The 17855-nt window shown below is 39.7% G+C and overlaps 1 protein-coding gene across 11 annotated transcripts in view; it reads left to right on the top strand.

Moving 5' to 3' along the window:
* LOC139445009 (membrane-associated guanylate kinase, WW and PDZ domain-containing protein 1-like) overlaps positions 1–17855 on the top strand; it is a 158212-nt gene that overhangs the window by 76743 nt on the left and 63614 nt on the right. For all 11 annotated transcript variants that reach the window (XM_071226062.1, XM_071226060.1, XM_071226065.1 and 8 more), the window contains one exon: positions 15712–15769. In XM_071226062.1, the coding sequence (XP_071082163.1) occupies positions 15712–15769 (58 nt within the window). The remainder of the gene's footprint in view (positions 1–15711; positions 15770–17855) is intronic.

Below are 17855 nucleotides of genomic sequence, written 5' to 3'. Positions count from 1 at the left end.
CTTGTAGAACAAGTATTGGCTGCAAATCCTGTTGTATATGGGTCAAACTGGCTATTATCATCACAGTAAGCATGCATGTGTTTATACTTAATCTCTACCATCTTGACAACTTCATGTTTTCACAAAGCAGGGAAACTGTTCATCCATGACAATGCCTACAGGCCGAACCTGGGATAAAAATCTAAATAAAAACAAACTATAAAATAATGAGAAAAATTGTGAAAAAATAGCCCTGAGCTGAAATGCTTGAAGTGCAGTTTTCTGGAATATTGATTTGAGATTACGTCTGTGTTTGACAAGTTTTATGTGTCTGAATGGCCATAGGCTGCATTAAACTTCCTATCCTTGGGGTGTAGCCTGTCGACACAGCCCCTGTTCTCTGACCAGGATAGTGGCTTTGTCTCATACAGCAGGGGGTGTGGGGAAGTTGAAATTAATTGTTTAAAATCAATTTTGCACTGAATGTAGTAAAATGTCCCAGTGTCCCATATTGCAGTAACGTGGCGTTCACCCCTTATAATCAATAGTAATTGGTGTAAATTGTATATTGAAAATATTGTGTATATTAATTTCTACCCGTATAAGAATTGAGAAAATAATAATCAACTTTTACATGCTTAGTAAAAAAAATTCAATCTTGTCAAATGAAATTAGACATGACTGGATATTATACCAATAGCACAATTAAGTGGCTTTTGATACTGTCCGGAAGCCAATCGAATTATGGGGCATTGCACAGATAAATTATTGACGCCTCCGCAGCGAAACTTATAAAGCTGCTTGGTTTGAGGACGTGAATGATGAGCTTGTTGTCATCCAGGACATATTACAACAAGCCTATTACCCTTGATTAATTTTATCTAATGACTGTTGATCATGCACTGCGGCCTTCAATGCATCAACCCAACTGTGGTTGATGTGAAGAGGAAAGTGTGAAAGGATGAATGGACAGGCTTAATATCTCATCAAACTTCCTTTTCATGTGCAATAACGAGATGATAATAATATCACCGGTATCTTTGTTGGGGTATGTTTTTATCCAGTCGTACTGCAGATTGTAGGGGTAGTGTTTGAACGGGATCAGAGTAAGTGAATTGTGAGAATTTGGGTGGTCAAGGGGAAGCAACTCTGACTGTACTGTTTGACTGGACAGTGTTGTGATGCGTTGCAATGGGGTTTATCTGAAGAGAAGAAGGGATATTCTTTCACTTGGTCTTAGATATTGGAGATTAATATGTTTCTGGAAAATAATTACATTTTGCAAAAACAAATACTGAAATGAATATTTCAGGCTTGCTGACTTGGTTGATGCATATTATTGTATCCCATCATATATATTGTGCGGATCAATGCTCATGATGTCAATCCCTGGATTGTCTGGTCCAGACTCGTTTATCTACAGACCGCCGTCATGTTGCTGGAATATTGCTGAGTGCGGCTAAACAAACAAAACAATAAACCAAAAAAAACCACTGGATTGTCAGGTCCAGACCTGATTTTCGCAACCCGCCGCCATACAGCTGGAATATTGCTGAGTGCAGTGTTAAACAACAAACAAGCAAACATGACACTGACAATGAGTCTTTGGTTGTGGGGGCGGTCGGTTAGCCCAGTGGTTAAAGCGTTGCTCGTCACGCCGAAACCCGGGTTCGAATCCCGACATGGGTACAATGTGTGAAGCCCATTTCTGGTGTCCCCCACCGTGATATTGCTGGAATATTGCTATAAGTGGCGTAAAACCATACTCACTCACTCACTCTTTGGTTGTGTAAGTCATGAGGATAGTGAGTGATTGAGTATGGGATTACGCTGCTTTTAGCAATATTCCAGTAATATCATGGCGGGGCTTCACGCATTGTACCCATGTCAGTAATCGAACCCGGGCTTCGGCGTGACAAGCGAACACTTTAACCACAAGGCTTAATGACCACCCCACAATGATAGACTCTATCACAGGTTTTGACATGGAAAGATACCAAAAGATAATTTATTGTGTTTTTTTTGTAGAATAAAGATTTTTATATATGTGTAATTTACCATTTCTTACAAATAGCGAGACTTCCTCTGTGGTGTATTGGTAGAACATCCGCCTGGCCGCGTCATACCAAGGACGTTAAAAGATGGTACTTGTTGTTACCCTGCCTGGCGCTCGGCATTAAGGGGCTAAATCAAGGACTGGTTGGCTCAGACACCAGTATAGTGTGTCTGAGTGGGGTGTTCATGTTAAACTGTGGTATGGTATCTCAGTGAGCTTGCACTATAAATTGGCATTAGTCTGGACTAGTACAAGCAGCCAAACACACACGCACACACATACGTGCCTGCATGTGGCAATATAAATGCAATAATCTTGGACGTGACATTAAACCCTATTTCACCTCACCTCTTACAAACAGCATTGATTAAATATTGTTGGTTTTTCCCTTTCACCTAATTGTAAACAGTTGGCTAAATTCATTTTGTCAAAAGTCTTTCTTTTTTTGTTTCTAATTTCAGTTTTGTTTTGTCAATTGGTCTCTTGAACTAACTAAACAAATGTGAGGCCTTAGGATACACTGACTGTTTATTCTGGTTAGATGTAGTTTACAGGTTATCCTCATCAACAACAGTATAATCCTTTCTTTGTTATACCTTTCGTGAAAGGTCGGATTAAGAGGAAAGAACTTTCATCAACAATTCCTGTGGCATCTTTCGTCTATCGTAGACCAAGTTGAATGTACTGCTGGGGTGGTCGGGTAGCCTAGTGGTTAAAGCGTTCGCTCGTCACGCCGAAGACCCGGATTTGTCCTGAAATGGGTACAATGTGTGAAGCCCATTTCTGGTGTCCCCCGCTGTGATATTGCTGGAATATTGCTAAAAGCGCAGTAAAACCATACTCACTCACTCACTCACTCACTCACTCACTCACTCACTCACTCTCGTCCTGATTATGTTTCTAGGTTTGTCAGCACCATACCCGTGCTCGTGGGTTTCACCGAAGTGGTAAACGTCTAAGACCTGCATCACTTCGGGCGTTCCTCAGACATTAAGCTGACACGCCGCGATATAAATGGAATACTGTTAAAAGCGGCATTAAACCCAACTCACTCACTCACTCACTCACTCACGCTAGTCTGTTGAGAATGTTTGCACACTGGAAGGAACATGCTTAGAAATATATGGTACAGTAATGATTTGTAATGAACACGCTTATAACGAACCAACGGAAATACAAACTTATGCTTGGTCCCGGCCATTTGCTGTATATATGCTGTACATATGCTTTAAATGAAATATTATTATAAGGAACTAATATTAGTGGTCCCTCTGAGTTCATTATAACCGTAGTTTACTGTACATATACATTTCTTTAGTCGTATGTGTACAGTAATCTACGGTTATAACGAACTGAGATGGACACTAATGACTGATTAACTGTAGTAATATCAAAGAAGTGGGTGGCCCTTAGCTTTTTTTGAGTTGTATATATCAGATGATAAACATGGATTTATCTCAAACATTCCAAACTGTTTTAGTTTGAAAGGTAAATATTCTTTCTGAATTGGATGTAGGTGATAGTTAGGTGCAAGTTTTTGTAGGGAGTATGGATCAGCCGTTGTGTCTCATCTGAAGAAAAAACAAACAAATTTCTTTCCTTGTAAACAAAGGTTTTGTTGTTTTCTTGTCATTGAATGCAGTAGCCTGTTTGGTGCTGCTGATGAAAAGTAGAGATATGAAATTATAATGATGTGAAAGCGGTGTTTCTTGGGACTTTTTTAAATGTACCGTGAAGAAATCAAGCGATTATTCAGGCTTGTTGTGAAGGCGCTAGTCATAACATTACTCTCAGTGACCTGCTTTGCTGGTGTGAAGTCATTTTAAGGAACACAGTAAATCTTATATTCATGTGTTCCCTTATCTTCTCCCATGAGTAAATTGTTCACATGTGTTGTGTCTGAGCTTCAGTGAGTCTTGCTGATTGATTAATACCGTATTCGACGTAATAAGCACCCCGCTTTAATAAGCGCCCACGGCGATAATTGCTAACATATTGACTAGTGAACATTCCCAATTAGCACCACTTCCGATTGATCAATGTACACAAGACTTATTTATTCGCGTATAATACACACTCGTAAGTTATATGCACCCTTAATCATGGGCAATGAAATTCTGGAAAAATATATCTGTCGTACATAAACATTTCAGGCTCTCAGCATAAACCACGAAATTTATCTTTCAACTCTGTTTTTTCCACAAAAATAATATTCTAATAAGAGCCCCCTATTTCTAATTTTGAGAGCGCCCTGGGTGCTTATTACGTCGAATACGGTATCCCATATTAGCCATCCAGTCCTATTCATGTACCAGGGTATAAATGCCCCATGTATTCAGCACAAACGTGCCTATATCAAATGATGGGCCATTCTCTGATTAGGCTGGGCGCTAGGACTCCTAAATAAATAAAAAAATATAGCAAGCCATGACAAAGATGGAACCAATTTCATTGAAGAATGTGGTGATCATATCGTTTGACGACTCAGACTCCATTCCATCAGCAGAAAGACCATGTCTAAATGCAGAGCTGTCTAGACGATGAGAGTGGACCAATTGAAACCGTTTAATGTGAAAGTGTAGCCTCTTCAGAGGCATGGAGAATAGTATTACCCAGAGCATGTAGCACAGAAGACAAAAGTTTGGCTTTCATTTTAGCTCTTTCATGAAGTTATCTGGATAAGGCATATCTTGCTGTTTGCAGGAAAGTTAGTGTGGAACTTTTCTGTTTGTGGCGTTACAGTTCTCATACACTTGAGCAGATTAATCCCATGGTCTATTTGAACAAGTAAACAGGTGTATTAATAGATTTCCGATTCTGTAGATACTTCTTGATTGCAAATTTACAGTTATCCTCAGTCTGTTAGCCCATCAGTGAGACTCCGACTTTATCCTGAGAATTACAACCCAGTCATGTTAGAGCAAAGTTTATAGTGCGAGTTATCTGGAGTAAGATCATGCCGAATCCGGTATGGCCGGGTCTTACACATCCCCTCCAGAGTCTTGCATAGTCCCTCCAAGGCAAAGAGTTCGAAGAAGCCGATACAGTTATTTATCCAAAGAATTAAACTGTGAGCATGCATGTTGAAGGTGTGTGATGGAGCAGACGTCAGGCAGGCAGGGTTAGTGTTGGTGGCAGCGTGGTGCTGTAGCAGGGTCTCCCCCATCAAGCTGGGAGGAGGAGGAGAAGAAGGGAGGGGATCATATATCACTCACAGATAGGACATAGGGAAACCTCCCTGGATGTCAGATGTAACCAGGACAATAGCCTTTGGGCGGAATGTACAGAACCTTGGGATATCTGGAGAACGCTTTGTAAGTAGGTCATTTAATTGGGGGTGGTGTTTTGAGAAATAACGTTTTTGTCTGTCGGGATGTGGCTTTCTGATGGGGGTTTGTGTCTGGCATTGGGCCGACATCTTTGTAAATGGTTGCCGATGTAGCGATGCGCAGATGGGGCTGTGGTGACACAGTTGGGGGACTCGGGGATCACATGTCTAGAGTCAGGCAGTGGGCACTAGCTCCTCCTCTTCCTCGGAAACTTTATACCACGGTTGACGACGACGACTTGGTAATTCACTTTTCTGAATAAAAATGGCATGGAATATTACTTGATGGTTTTGTAGGAGTGTTCATGTATGGCAACGTTTTCTGGTTGATGTGTTACACATGTGTAGTTTTTGAAGCCGATTTAGTTCTACGATTTATAGGATTCTGCTGCCTGTGACAACATGAATAACTTATGGTTGGCCTTCCATAAATTCAAATGATCGACAGTTTTCTATTGAAGACTGTGGATTGTTTCAAATCTACATCCAATAACCATTCTATAATGTGTGACATGAACCCCACTCCCTCCCATATGCACAGGACCATGTAACTAATATTCTGTAGCAACACACTTCGTGTAGAATATTAGTTACATGGTCCTGTGCCCGATATGACTGGATAAAGATGGCTGAATGGGTGATCCCTGTAAGATGGCCACAAGTTTTGGAGTTGATGTTTGTGGTGTGTGCACTTGCTCCTTGCAGGCTGGTCTTGCTGAGATGGAAATAGGAATTTTATCTGGTTGAGAGTCGTGTTACACTGATATAGTGCAGGTCTCGGGAGATTGCAGTATCGGTTCCCAATTTCCCCCTCTCTTGTTTATGTTTCCTTTGTTTATGCAATTTTCTTCCGTCTTTCCACCCTTTCTTTCACTTTCATTGAGCTATCTAAAACTACTCTTTCATTTTAATGCTTTGTTTAATTTGAAACCCTGCCATGAGAGTTACCCCCCTTTGATTTACATTTTAATCCTGGTGTTTTTATCATGCATCTGTTCATTTCAGTTACTGATACATAAACCATGGGGTTTGTTAGGTTTCCATGTTTTATTATGCCATCAATACTCACTTTATCAATATTTTTGTTTCATTATTCCCTAAATAGATTCTCACTTTCAGCTTATCGTCTGTGTGTTATCTCACTGTAGGAAACTCTTAGCCTTAAAACCTGTCAAAACACAGACAAATGCCAAACAAAATGTTTAAAAATATAAATGAATATTTTTTTTGATACATTTAAGTTTGAATGGGTAATAATGGTTCTGAAATGTTAAATACAGTGAAGATAATTACCTTGCAATTGAAAATCAATACATCATGCAGTTTTTCTTACGTTTTAACAGCATGTAAATCAAGGTAAACTGACAATAATTAGGACCTACTTCATGGATAGCGTTGAGGTGCTATTGAGTTCCCTACTTCAATATAATCATGTCTGACAGCCAGTTTGATAACCAAGGCCATATCACTGTTTACTGTAAACACCATCAATACTGAATGAAGCTAAGCGTTTATCCATTCTTAGGCAGAATGTATTGATTTGCACATCATTTTGAATAGAAATGTTTTCAACTTCTCTGTCATATTTTCTATATCAGTATAAAGAGTTGACAAATAAATACCATTTCCCAGGTATCCAAAATGACCAATGTGATTTTGAAAAAAGACTACTACTACTCTCTGCTACTACTACTACTACTACTACTACCGTATATCGCTGTGTATAAGGCGACCCCACGTATAAGACGACCCCCCTGTACTCGCCTTAAAAATCAACCCAAAATCCTATACTCCGTGTATAAGGCGACCTGGAATGAAACACATCACAAGTCTGACTGATATACCGGTAGAAGATTTAACGCGCTCTTGCCGACTGTAGCGTATTCGCACACGGACATCACAAATTAGTTAGTTAGTTACTTTGGAGATTGAATGTGCGCTTTCCGACTGATGCGTATTTCGCACACATCACAAGTGCGCACACAAACCTTATATATGCAATAAAAATATGTTTATCTTGCGTTTTTTTTTTTCTACAATGATAGGTCGCGTGTGTAACTCCGGCACACGTCGCCATTTTGTGTTTACACGGTACGACACCAAATTGGTGCCCGTAAAATAAAATTCATTTATGAAGTAATAACATATAAGAGACAATGGTGAGGAATTTAATCGCCAATTAACTATGTTGTAACTAACTAGGCTTATGTTTGCTTCACATTCAGCGTTTTTATTCCACAATCACTTGTACACACCGTCTCCAACACTTGTTAATACAACTGTAAAAACAGCGGGAATTGATTTCAGCTTCACCGGTTATCACATGTTAGGTCACATGTGCAATATGCAAATGATTACCGGTACTTCCGGCTCTCTACTCACGGATGTTGATTGTTTTACCGTGTCAGCTGGTTTGACAATCTGCATCGAGGAGAGGGTCATTTCAACTTTATTTGCAGAAATTATTAAACTTTATTCAAGGAAAAGAGATACAAATCATGTTTATGTATGGAAATAGTTATTTGAACAGTTATTTAGGACGAAATGCGAAGTTTTATTGTCAAATGCTGGGCTGGCTATCGGACGCCGGTTGACATCGCCAGTGGAAAAAAATGTGAGATCTTCGACTCCGTGTATAAGACGACCCCCCTTCTTAGCCCCCTCATTTTAGGTACGAAAAACTCGCCTTATACACAGCGATATACGGTACTACTACTAATAAAGATCTGGGGTAGAATTGGTCTTCAGCAACTTATGCTTGCCATAAAATGCAACTGCTTGTTGTAAGAGGCTACTAACTGGATCAGGTGGTCAGACTGTCTCACTTTGTTGATGCATAACATTGTGTCCCAATTGCGTGGATCGATGCTCATGATGTCAATCACTGGATTGTCTGGTCCAGACTCGATTATGCACAGACAGCCGTCATTTAGCTCACTCACTCACTCACTCACTCATCACAAATTAACTGTAGTCAATGGAAACAATTGAGTGTTCCTTGTCTTCTACTGAGTTGTATATATTGTAAGGTGGCAGCTGCCTTTGTAGTAATGATATTCACTTAATATGAAGTTTTAACAATATTTTCTTCTCCACACATCGGGGCGGTCGGGCCTGGTTCAACCTGAACAAACCAGTGCGACGTCCAGTTCCCACGTTGATGATGGTGCTTGAGGTGTGAAACCCACTTGAGTGATGTCAAGCAGTGACATGATAACACTAGAACTCCTGTGCAGATATCATTCTGAAGACAATTGTGTTCATCACTTATTCATCTGACACGTTGCCCTTTGTCATGGTCAAAACACAGTTTTTTTAATGATCTGTGTTCAAGTACTGAAACATCTCACATATCAAGTGACTAGATAAGCAGCAGAATCAAAGGACTCCTGTTTTTTGTATTACTTGCCTGTTTCGACAAAATTCAAGTGAACATAATCTGACTTGGATTTCTTTATATATCAGTGTGGTTGGGTAGCCTAGTGGATCGCTCGTCACGCCAAAGACCCGGGTTCGATTCCTGACATGGGTACAATGTGTGAAGACTATTTCCGGTGACCCCCGCCTTGATATTGCTGGACTGTTGCTAAAAGCGGCATAAAAGCGGCATACTCACTCACTCTTTATTTATCTTTTTCAATAAGTGTTGAAGGAACGGGGTGTGGGCCTCCCCCAGCCCTGCTCATCTGAATCACTTGTGTGACTTTTCTATAAATAATGCCTTGAGTTTCCAGGAATGACTAATGCTGTCAGATAGAAGTGCAGGCCGCTGGATATTCCATGGTGTGGTATAAGTGCTTCCACAGGCCTGTTATCCCATGGTGAGTTCCGTGGCAGCTGCGTATCTCCTGCCTGGGCGCACTAGATAAAGAAACATCTTTCTGTGTGTGGATCATGTTTTATATACAACTGCCATCAGAGCTATTGTAGAGCTGTGGTAGGAAAGTAGTCTCCCATTGAATGAGAGTGTGGTAGGAAGATAGTCTCCCATTGACTGAGTGAGTGGTAGGAAGATAGTCTCCATTGACTGATGTGTGGTAGGAAAGTAGTCTCTCATTGAATGAGTGAGTGGTAGGAAGATAGTCTCCATTGACTGATGTGTGGTAGGAAGATAGTCTCCCATTGAATGATTGTGTGTTAGGAAGGAAGTGTCCATTGATTGAGTGTGTGTTAGGAAGGTAGTGTCCATTGACTGAGTGTGGTGTTATACACCACACTGCACCACCACACACACCCTTCTTTCACCATGCCATGCCACACCATACCACACTCTCTGTTCTGCCACAAACACTGACTAATTTTCCGCTGACACAACAGACAACATCAAACAAGAACTCTCTCATTTACATCTAATGAAATTTCAAGCTACATAAATGCCGTCATTGTCAATAACATACCACAGCTTTCATTTAGTGCCAGAATCTTTGATGGCTATTAACTAAACACCCCAACCATCCCTCACCCCTTCTCCCCCTCCCCCTCCCCCACCCACACCAATTCCGTATCTTCTCCCCCCCCAACTATCCCCTGGGTACCACTAGCTATGATCAAACCAAGAGGTGCGCCAATTACAGGATGAAAGCTGATGCCCCCAGCTTGATTATTATTCCTTCAGTGTGTGTGTGTAGGATGCTATTGGCATAATCGGTACATGCCTCACGGAAGTCCAATAGCAATTGTGTTCATTACTTCGGATTTACACTTCACTAAGTGAGTATGTAGCCTTGTGTTTATTTCAGATCAGGTTGCAGGGGAATTGGGGTATATGGGAGTTACGATCACCTTAGCGCTAAGATCGCTTTGTACAACGGCACCCTGGTGTATATTCAGTCCAGGATACGGGTTATGGCATAAGTTAGGGGGATGGAGGGGATCATATACTTCCTCTACCTCCCTGGTTCATGGTACGGAGGCAGAGTACAGGTTCAACTTGGATAGATTGGTTCCAGTGGATGAAGACTCAGTAGATATCAAAATGTCATGTCTTTCTCATGATACAAGAAGCTGGGGACAGCCAGGAGTTTCAAAAGTATATCAAGCGATTGAATATCATAAAATATATTACTTTGGAAGATCCCATGACTTAATGCTAATTTTACAGGAATAGAGAGTTGATTTCCTTCCAAGCTGAGTCAGTGTTTTAAAGATATATTTGGTCTACAACAGGAAAGATCAACTGTCCAGCAGAATGGTTAAGGGACTTTCAGGTCTTGTAACAAACTTTATATTTAGTATAACTCTTTCTTCGTAAAGTACAGATTCCAGTACTTTTTTGGGTAGAGTCCCATCTGGGATTTGAACCCACATTCCGAAAGTAAGGCACCTAATCGCAAGCACACAAAGTCAGCGATCTAACCCACTCAGCCAGCCTCGGAGTGTGGGTTCGAATCCCAGATGGGACTCAACCCGCCAAAGTACTAGAAATCTGTACTTTACGAAGAAAGCACTTTCCAAATATGACAATTGTTACATTTGACCACTTGCTAAATGCCATTGTGTATTCAATGGTCTTATTTTCCACTACCCCAATCAGATTATTTCAATTTGTGTATTTGTCTAACCCTGCCAATAACCTCATGGCCACACCATATTGCCATGTTTCCACAATGATTACACTGCCCCAAACCTCATGTGGCCTTCATTTTCTTTGAAACTCCTTCACTATGTTGAACTATGTATACAACTGTGATGATAGCTACATGCTCCTACAATGTTTACACTGTCTTGTTAAGCTTTACAGGTAGTACACAGACAACTTTGTGTATGAACTAGGTAAAATGAGATTGATGTTCCAAAGTGCATCCATGCTGCCATTTTATTACTTTTTATGGTTCCCATGGTTACTGTACAGGAAATTCTGAAAGTTTTTACAAATGTAGTGCGAAGGAATGCTTATGGTTTGTTATTGAAGATTATTTTTGTGCATTTACCCTCTGGTTTGTGAGTTTGAGCAAATCTTAGAGTAGTTTACAGTGAATGTGAAACTTAAAACATCCTTTCCTGGTTAAACGATGAAAATGTTAGAATGTCTTTATCATGATAAACTTTTGATATTTCCCCTGTGACATTTAGCCAGGAAGCTGTGTGTTGTCTACATGTGTAAAGGGGTATGTGTAGTTTCGTCTGGTGAACCAGTAGGCGGACATCATTCACAGTGTTGAGTGCTATAGATGTGCCTGGTGATAGCTAGTTCACATACACGTCTTTATCATGCTTGTAAAACACATTCTAGTTTTTGCTGTTCTTCATAATGCCGCTTGGGCGGTTGGGTAGCCTTGTGGTTAAGCATTCGCTTATCATGCCGAGGTTCGATTTCCTACTTGGGTACAATGTGTGAAGCCCATTTCTGGTGTCCCCCACCATGATATTGCTGGAATTTTGTTAAAAGAAGCATGACAAACTCAATCAATCGTGTTGCCCATAATATCTGTATGATTGTGGATGTGACAATATTTGCTCACTCACTCGCTCATTGTTTTTGATGTCATATGATCAATGTTATGTTATGGTTAGTTGCTCATAATATCAATCACTGGATTGTCTGATCCTGACTAGAACATAACTGAGTGTGGTGTCAAACAACAAACAAACCTTTCCTTCAAATTCCATAGGCATTTTTCTAAAAGGTACAGTGCAGTGGTGTTTGGTGGTGCATGCTTCCATCCTACTGTTAGGCAGTTGTGATACCTGGAGTGTACAGTGTATACCTGTGTGTAAGCATGTCATTTTAAGTCCCAAACTGAGGATTGCTGAGGCCACATTGTGCTAAAATGGCCGGGAATAACATGATAGGCCTTGTTCTTGTCCTACAATTTGCAGCTAATTATATCTGTTATAGCCTGTATACACCTGGGAGTGTACAGTGTAGTTGTGTGTCAGAATGTTGTAATAAGTCCCAGACTGAGGAGTTGCTCAGGTTAACGTTGTGCTCAGATGGCTGGAAATAACATGATAGGCTTTGTTATTGTCCTACAATTTGCAACTGAAGCTATGTGTTATAGCTGTATACACCAAGGAGGAGATACGGGCATATGTTCACCATGTGATAGCTGTCAGCATCATGCAAATGGTTCACTTTGTTTGAAGGCGTGAGTGTTTTTTTCTGCTTTGTAGTCTTGTTATCTAAACTGTTTATGAGCAGGGAAACAACTTCCATGAAAGGAATATTTTCCCTGATCGCCTCTTGGAGATTCTAATCTAGAATTGGTCCCCAGGAACCTATGGTGGTGGTATAAGGCTATCTAAAAAATCTGATGGTCAGACTCGGTGACTTGGTTTATTGCATGTCATTGTACCTTGACAGCGTAGATTGATGCTCGTAATATCAGTCACTAGATTGTCAGGTTCAGACTCAATTATTAACAGGCCACTGTCATAGAGTTGGAATGGTATTAAACAAAATAAAACACTTTCAAATCTTAAATGATTATGACAGGTTTACAGTTTTTATTTGAACTGAATACAAACATCATCGCTCATCAATGAAACGAGTTTTGGCTTATTTGGGGGAATAGTATATAATAGCATTTCTGTGTCATTATCATATGCGATTCCAATTGAATATAACGAGAACATTATTGAAAGTTTTAGTAAATAAGTTAGGTAATTGATGAATATATTGAGTTAAGCAAAGGTCTTAATGGAGTTGAGACTGGTTCTGGTGAGATCTCATTCACAAGGCTTGTGATTACCATTGCAGCATGGCCAACATTTGATCGAGTTTCCCATCCATTTCCATTAATCCCTGTTACCACCTGTTTGGCCAGTCTTACAGCAGTGTGTTTGCTTTCCATTTCCTCAACATTAGTTCTGCTAATAGGGGTGCAGAGTCAAAGTATTGCTTGTTTTCCTAGGCAGAGAATCCGACATGCAGCGTTTTGTCATGGCGGCCATGTTTGTTTGTAGTGCAGATTACAGATTCAGAATGATTGAGTTGTCTGCCTCCTGCTCACTTCCAGTGAATTACAACATCAACTTAATTTTTGATGTGGTATCTTTGTAAACATATACATCACGCTTTGGTGTTTTATCAGAATGTTGGATGTTTGTGATAACTTTGATGTAGAGTTGAAATGAATATGATAGATTTCATAAGAATATTATTAAAATGATTGAAGTATATTTGAGTGAAACTGTTTTATTCATGAACTCAAGTCATTTCAACTTAATTCATGACCATGATTCATTGGATTATTTAGAATTTGTTTTCTTAAACTTTACCTTTCTGTAGAAAAGTTTCCAAATGTCAACTTTTTTTCATCTTTTATGATTTTCAAAATGGTTCGTTTTAATCAGTACAACCACTGCTTGGATGTAAGTTAATATCCACGGACATGATTTATGAAACGTTAATTTCTTGAAATCAACAATTAACCATATTAATGGTAGGAGTGTGGAGGTGATAACATGATCCGTGTGTCAAACGCTGCAATAACTCCTTCCAGGCTGATATACTTTCACCTCATTATTCCCGGCAGACTGTTAGGACCCGTAGATATGGCTACTGGTAGACTCGGGTGAGTGTAGTGGTGACAAGTGTATATGGCTTTGTTTCGGGCGACCTAATGCGTTTAGCCAGGTAAATGATCGCCTGGCGATGGGAAGCTGACATGCACAAAAACCATTGCCGCTCTCTGTCGAGTAGTCCACTCACGTAGGTGTTGCACGCTCACAACAACAACAACGAGGAGGAGGTGGAGACCGGGCTTTCATCATGGCCGTGGGCCACCTGAGGTTGTATAAGCTTCATACAAGTTGTTGGATGTTTGCAGTGGAGAAGGGATCGCAGGAGACAGGTGTCCATCCTATTTGTTACCTTGTCTTGTCCTTCTGTTGTCCTTTTGAATTAGGGCAGTGGTTCACTGCTTCTGTAGTTATGTAGTTCATTTTTGTTTTGAAAGGATTCACATTCTAGTCTTCTTTTACCAGTTAGTCACGAAATCTTGCATTAATTATTTATTTAATTCAAGGCATATGTATTTATATTTTGATAATTGTTACTGCTCATTATAGATCAGTTATTTAGGTATCTGTGTGGTTTCGTGTTATGTTTAATTAGGGTATTTGTGGGCAGTTATTATTCTTCATGCTGTAGTGGTTATGTCTGTGGGACATGTGCTGGCTTGCTGCACCTGAAGTCTGAGTTCACTTCCCAATATGGGTGACCATATTTACCTGTTCGTGATTAATGACTTGTGTCAACTTGCAACTGCCAGTAAATAAAGCTGACCACTATTTTGTGGTTGATGCAAGACGCGAGGACTCCTCCCCCAACTTAGTGTACAATATTTGAATGCCATGTATTCAGTATGCCATGTGATCCCAACGTACAGTCTATCTTGGAGTCTTTATGACTGTACCTCTCCTAATCCATGAATAAAACATGCTGTAATCAAACTTGGAGTAATAGAAGTACTTGTGCTTGTTAATTATTGACAAAGGTTAAGCGTACTTACCAGTAAACCAATTAACTTAGAAAACTGCAAGTGTAAACTTCTTGTATTCATGTAGCTATGTGTGTTGGTGTAAGGGACGTGTGTTAGTTTTGAGGATGTGTGCTTTTATAAGGGACGTGTGTTCATGAAAATATCACACGCCCTCACTCTATTCACTGTAATAACACTTGTTACGATCTGACTGGTGAACTACAAAACTTGCTTTCAGGTTCTGTTGAAATGCCTGACTGTATTGAATGTATTCAGCACTTCATTTTATTCTGTGGATAATGCGGACATTGTCAGTTTAAGATCCAAATGCTCCGACGTATAGACTTGTGGAATGGTATTGATGAGCCTTTTAGAAGGCGTGGTGATACCTCTGTATGTGCTACAGTGTATTAAGACTGTGATTATCGGTGATCGCTTACGTCAAATCTCCAGTGTTCTGTGAGAGATTAATGGTATGTTTTATGGGCTTGATGCATCCTTTATTAATGTTCCTGCCACAAAACAGCAGGGGTCATTGAGGAATTGAACCGGCCCCTTCGTGACCACCTCGCCTGATTAGTTCCACGTGCCTGCTGTGAAATATTGGCAGCGTTCAACATACCCATGCAGCACATGGCTTTGCTGTCTTTCAATTTTGTGGAGTAATTATGAAGTGCACTATTATGTTATGGTCATTTTCCATGCTGATAGATTCAGTGCGTTCGATAATGTTTTGTTGAGATATATAAGAGATTGGAGTTTCTGAGTGCTTCATTTTGTTGGTAGTGTTTCGAGACTCTCGTATCTGTGTGACATGTATTGTAACACATATTGTGATATGTTTCCTGTTTGGGATCAATATCTGGAGTTTCCTTGTGGTTTAACCCAGCATCAGTTTCTTAATATGGTGTTCCGTGTTTCAGAACTTCCGTTTGGCTGGGAGAAGGTGGAGGACCCTCACTATGGGACATATTTCATAGAGTGAGTATATCTGATTTATACACTAAGGGATGCATTTTATAGAGTGAGTATATCTGATTTACACACTATGGGACGTATTTCATAGAGTGAGTATATCTGATTTATACACTATAGGATGCATTTTATAGAGTGAGTATATCTAATTTACATACTATTGGACATATTTCATAGAGTATATCTGATTTACACACTATGGGACATATTTCATAGAATGAGTATATCTGATTTATTCACTATGGGATATATTTTATAGAGAGTATACCTGATTTACACAGTATGGGACATATTTAATAGAGTGAGTATATCTGATTTATACACTATGGGATGCATTTTATAGAGTGAGTATATCTGATTTGCAAACTATTGGACATATTTCATAGAGTATATCTGATTTACACACTATGGGACATATTTCATAGAGTGAGTATATCTGATTTATACACTATGGGATGTATTTTATAGAGAGTATACCTTATTTACACAGTATGGGACGAATTTCATAGTGAGTATATGTGTAGTTTTAGACTATGGGACATATTTCATAGTGTGAGTATACCTTATTTACACACTATGGGACATATTTCATAGAGTGAGTATATCTGATTTACTCACTATGGGACATATTTCATAGTGAGTATATGTGTATTTTTACCCTAGGGACCATATTCCATAGAGTCTACATCTGTATTTATACACTATGGGACATATTCGAAGAGACAAGAAACTACCAATTTTTTATTTTACGTTTCTACTGAAAAACAGCTTGAAAAGAAATAAATGAAACATAATTTTTTAAATTATATTATGTCTCCCGCCCATAATATAGATTCTCTAATAAAATACAAAATGTTATATATCAGTTCCATGTTCAAAAAGCCAGCTGCAGTTTTAACTCCCCGGCAGAATGACTTTCATATAAATGAATAAATCATTGACATTGCTATTTTTTTAAAAATTTTATTTCGACCGACCTTGTGTGGACAAGCTGGAATTACATGGATCGATGCTCATGATATTAATCACTGGATTGTCTGGTCCAGACTTGATTATTTACAGACCGCCATCATATGGCTGGAATATTGCCGAGTGCGGCGTTAAACAACAAACAAACCAACCGTGAAACATGAATTTAAAAAGTGTGGCCTAATATTGGCAAGTTGTTTTTAGTTCAGAAGTATGAATCCACTGGGGTTTTGTCCTTCATAGGTGTTGTAACATCACGAGACATGCACAAACATCAAAGAAACATAATCCGATCACATCAGCGTCCACCAATACAAGGAAGGCCATGCATGTACTTAACTTCAGTAGAGTGGAACACGTAAACTAATACAAGGAAATCATGAGGTTTTATAATTACAGTAAATTGGAACATGCAATGTTTAGTTGTGACACATCTGTCAACCGTGCATTTTATTGCGGGGATAATTTGTGTGAAGACAGAGCTCGGGGCGGGGTAAACTAATTGATCTGACTATGACTGAGAAATGCCCCCTGGTACTGACATTTCGCTGGATTTCAAAGCAGGACTATTTCTTAATTAATTCTGGGGCCTTTTAACTGGTTTAATTTCATTGCATTCATCAAAGGATGCGAACTGGCCAGGGGGAATTGTGCTGCTTTGTAACGAGAGTGTGCTGAGGTGTTTGACATAAGATGTGTCACGGTGGAGGAGAGGTGGAAGGATGGAGATGGGGTTGGTGGGGAGGTTGGACGTTGAGAGGGGATTACTGAAATTAGCAGCCATCACTCATTGGAAAACAGGCAAATGTTGGACACCTAGGTTTGGTGTCAATTAATTAAAATCACAAGAGACGGTAACACTGAGGTAGGTGTGGGATGAGGTGAATTAAATGGATTTGTTTGTTTGTTGTTTAACGCCACACTCAGCAATATTCCAGCTATATGACGGCAGTCTGTAAATAATCGAGTCTGGACCAGCCACTCCAGTGATTGACATCATGAGCATTGATCACCGCAATTGGGATATGATGACATTCATCAACCAAGTCAGCGAGTCTAACCACTCGATCCTGTTAGTCACCTCAAGACAAGAACAGGCACCTTTAACAGCAAGCATGGGTTG

Source organism: Haliotis cracherodii, unplaced genomic scaffold (assembly GCF_022045235.1).
Source record: "Haliotis cracherodii isolate W230 unplaced genomic scaffold, xgHalCrac1.p SCAF_6, whole genome shotgun sequence".
NCBI classification, from domain to species: Eukaryota; Metazoa; Mollusca; class Gastropoda; order Lepetellida; family Haliotidae; genus Haliotis; species Haliotis cracherodii.
Note: the sequence above shows the minus strand (reverse complement) of the source record. Positions and strands in the feature narration are given on the sequence as shown.